Source organism: Propithecus coquereli, unplaced genomic scaffold (genome assembly GCF_000956105.1).
Source record: "Propithecus coquereli isolate 6110/MARCELLA unplaced genomic scaffold, Pcoq_1.0 Scaffold353, whole genome shotgun sequence".
In the NCBI taxonomy this organism is placed as follows: Eukaryota; Metazoa; Chordata; class Mammalia; order Primates; family Indriidae; genus Propithecus; species Propithecus coquereli.
The window spans coordinates 1,364,665-1,367,292 of record NW_012149208.1 but is presented as its reverse complement, the minus strand read 5'-3'; the positions used below and the strand labels follow the sequence as shown (position 1 = coordinate 1,367,292).

The following is a 2,628-nucleotide window of genomic DNA, read 5'->3' as shown; positions in this document are numbered from 1 at the left end:
TGAATTGTGCTGCTATAAACATTCTAGTGCAGATGTCTTTTTTATAGAGTGTCTTTTGTTCTTTTGGGTAGATGCCCAGTAATGGGATTGCTGGGTCAAATGGTAGTTCTACTTGCAGCTCTTTTGAGGTATCTCCATATTACTTTCCACAGAGGTTGCACTAGTTTGCAGTCCTGGCATGTCCCTTTACGTTCTTCAAGATTGATTATTTGTATTTTAGGTTGTTGTTTCACATTAGACTGAGACCATGCTACTTTTGAGGCACCTACAACAGTTTACAATTTAAAAATTATTTGCCAGGCTTTGCAAAGGGGGTGCCATTCTTCCAGGAAATATTAATGGGAAACTTGGCAGTTCCTATTGCAACACGGGCAGAGTGAGGTAAATGATTTTAAAATCTTTGCAGTACGTAGAGGCTACAGATAAGCAGAGGAGCCAGCTCTGCCGAGGCTGTGGCACAACTGAAAGCAAGCACGGATTCACCCTGAGGGACATCTGCATAGGTTTCTTGGGGCTCAGGCCAGTCAATTCAGGATTGAACGAGAATAGCAGCAGCAGTAGCCGGCAACGTAGGTGCCTATTATGGTCTTTCTCTTGTTAACTTTAGAGATGTCCCTCTTTTTAGCCCCAACTCAGGTGCAGGGGACAGAGAATGTCAGGAGTAGGGATGACAGACATACTAAGGGAAAAGAGAGATGCCCAGGAAAGGCCAAGCAAGATCCCAAAATATACATACTTTCCATATGAAGTATCTTTTAATACTAATTCTGGAGCTCTGTACCAGCGTGTGGCCACGTAGTCCGTATAAATGTCCCCCGGAGCTGCTAGTGTTCGTGCAAAACCAAAATCACAGAGCTTTGTAATTCCTGACTGGGATACTAAAACATTCTCAGGTTTTATGTCTCGATGAATGATCTAAAAAACAAATAGAATATGAAATACATTAAAATGAGATTTTATTATCTAGAGAATCTCTCAAAAAATTATACAGAGAAAATCTTGCTAATTAAGATAGTAAAGCTATTTCCTTACCACATGCAAAGGGTTAACTACACAAATATGTTTTCAATTTTTGCTCCATCCATCACCTCAAAATGAAATGAAGCCAAGAAAATAGACATAATGCTAAAAAGGCAAATCACATTCCTATAAGGAAAATCAAAAGAACTTAATGAAAGAAATGTAACTTTCCTGTGACCCCATGTCCCACTCCAGTTACTGCCCTTTCTCTTACTTCCTTCACAGCTAAACCTCTGAAGACATCATCTGTATTCAGTCTTTGCTTTCTGACCACTCAGGAAGATAATGCTATCTCATCTTCTGCTTTCACATTGCATTAAATTTCCCCAGCCAAAGTCATCTATGTTTTTGCTACATCAATAGACACTTCTCAATCCATATCTTACTTTATTTCTTAGTATAAAAATATTACCAACTGCTCCTCCATTCCTGGTTTTTGGACTTAAAATTTTCCCAGTCTCCTTCCATCTACCTGGCAGTTCCTCTTCTCTGTCTGTCCTTTAAATGCAGGGTTCTGGTTTTACGCTTTCCTCTCTTCTCAGACATTGTTTTCTGGTTATTTCATTTACTCTTTCTCTTGGACCACTTTTGTCATTTGGTTGCAGGGACAACACATTCTTTTTCTTGGGCTTCCTCCCACCTATTGGCTGCTCCATCTCAATATTTACTCTTTTGTTTTAATTATTATTTTTAGTATTTTTTTTATAAATTAAAATTGTATACATTTATTATGTACATGTTTTGAAATATGTATGTATACACCATGGAATGGCTAAATCAAGATAATTAACACATGTATTACCTTACATACTTATTTTTTTGTGGTGAGAACACTTAAAATCTATTCTCTTAGCAATTTTCAAGATTACACTATTATTAACTATAGTCACCATTTTATACAATAAAATGGTCCTTTGACCAACATCTCTCCAACCACCTGCCTCCTCAACCCCTGGTAACCACCACATTCTCTACTTTTATGAGTTCAACTTTTTTAGATTCCATATATGGGTGAAATCATGCATATTTATCCTTGTGTGCCTGACTTACTTCACTTAACATAATGTCCTCTGGGCTCATCCATGTTGTTGCAAATTACAGGATTTTCTTCCTTTTTATAGCTGAACAGTATCCCATTGTGCATACATACCATATTTTCTTTATTCATTCATCCTTGATGGACACTTAGGTTGATTCTATACCTTGGCTGTTGTGAATAATGCCTCAGTGAACCTGGGAGTGCAGATATCTCTTCTGACATACTGATTCCATTTCCTTTGAACATATACCCAGTAGTGGAATGCTGGATCATATGGTAGCTCTATTTTTAGTTTTTTGAAGAACCTCCATACTGTTTTTCATAATGGCTATATAATTTACAATCCCACTAACCAGTGTGCAAAGGTTTCCTTTCTTCTGCATCCTCCCCAAAATTTATCTTTGACCTTTTAGACATTCTTTTTAGAGACAGGATCTCAGTCTGTCTCCCAGGCTCGAGTGCAGTGGCACACTATACATAGTTCACTGCAGCCTTGACCTCCTGGGCTCAAGCGATCCTCCTGCCTCAGCTTCCCAAAGTGCTGGGATTACAGGCATGAGCCACCATTC

The 2,628-nt window shown here is 38.4% G+C and overlaps 1 protein-coding gene across 1 annotated transcript in view; it reads right to left on the bottom strand.

Moving 5' to 3' along the window:
• The window catches only part of CDKL3 (cyclin-dependent kinase-like 3), a 68,739-nt gene that overhangs the window by 19,095 nt on the left and 47,016 nt on the right, over nucleotides 1-2,628 (bottom strand). The window contains exon 4 of the mRNA XM_012651309.1: nucleotides 737-915. Coding sequence (XP_012506763.1) covers nucleotides 737-915 — 179 coding nt within the window. The remainder of the gene's footprint in view (nucleotides 1-736; nucleotides 916-2,628) is intronic.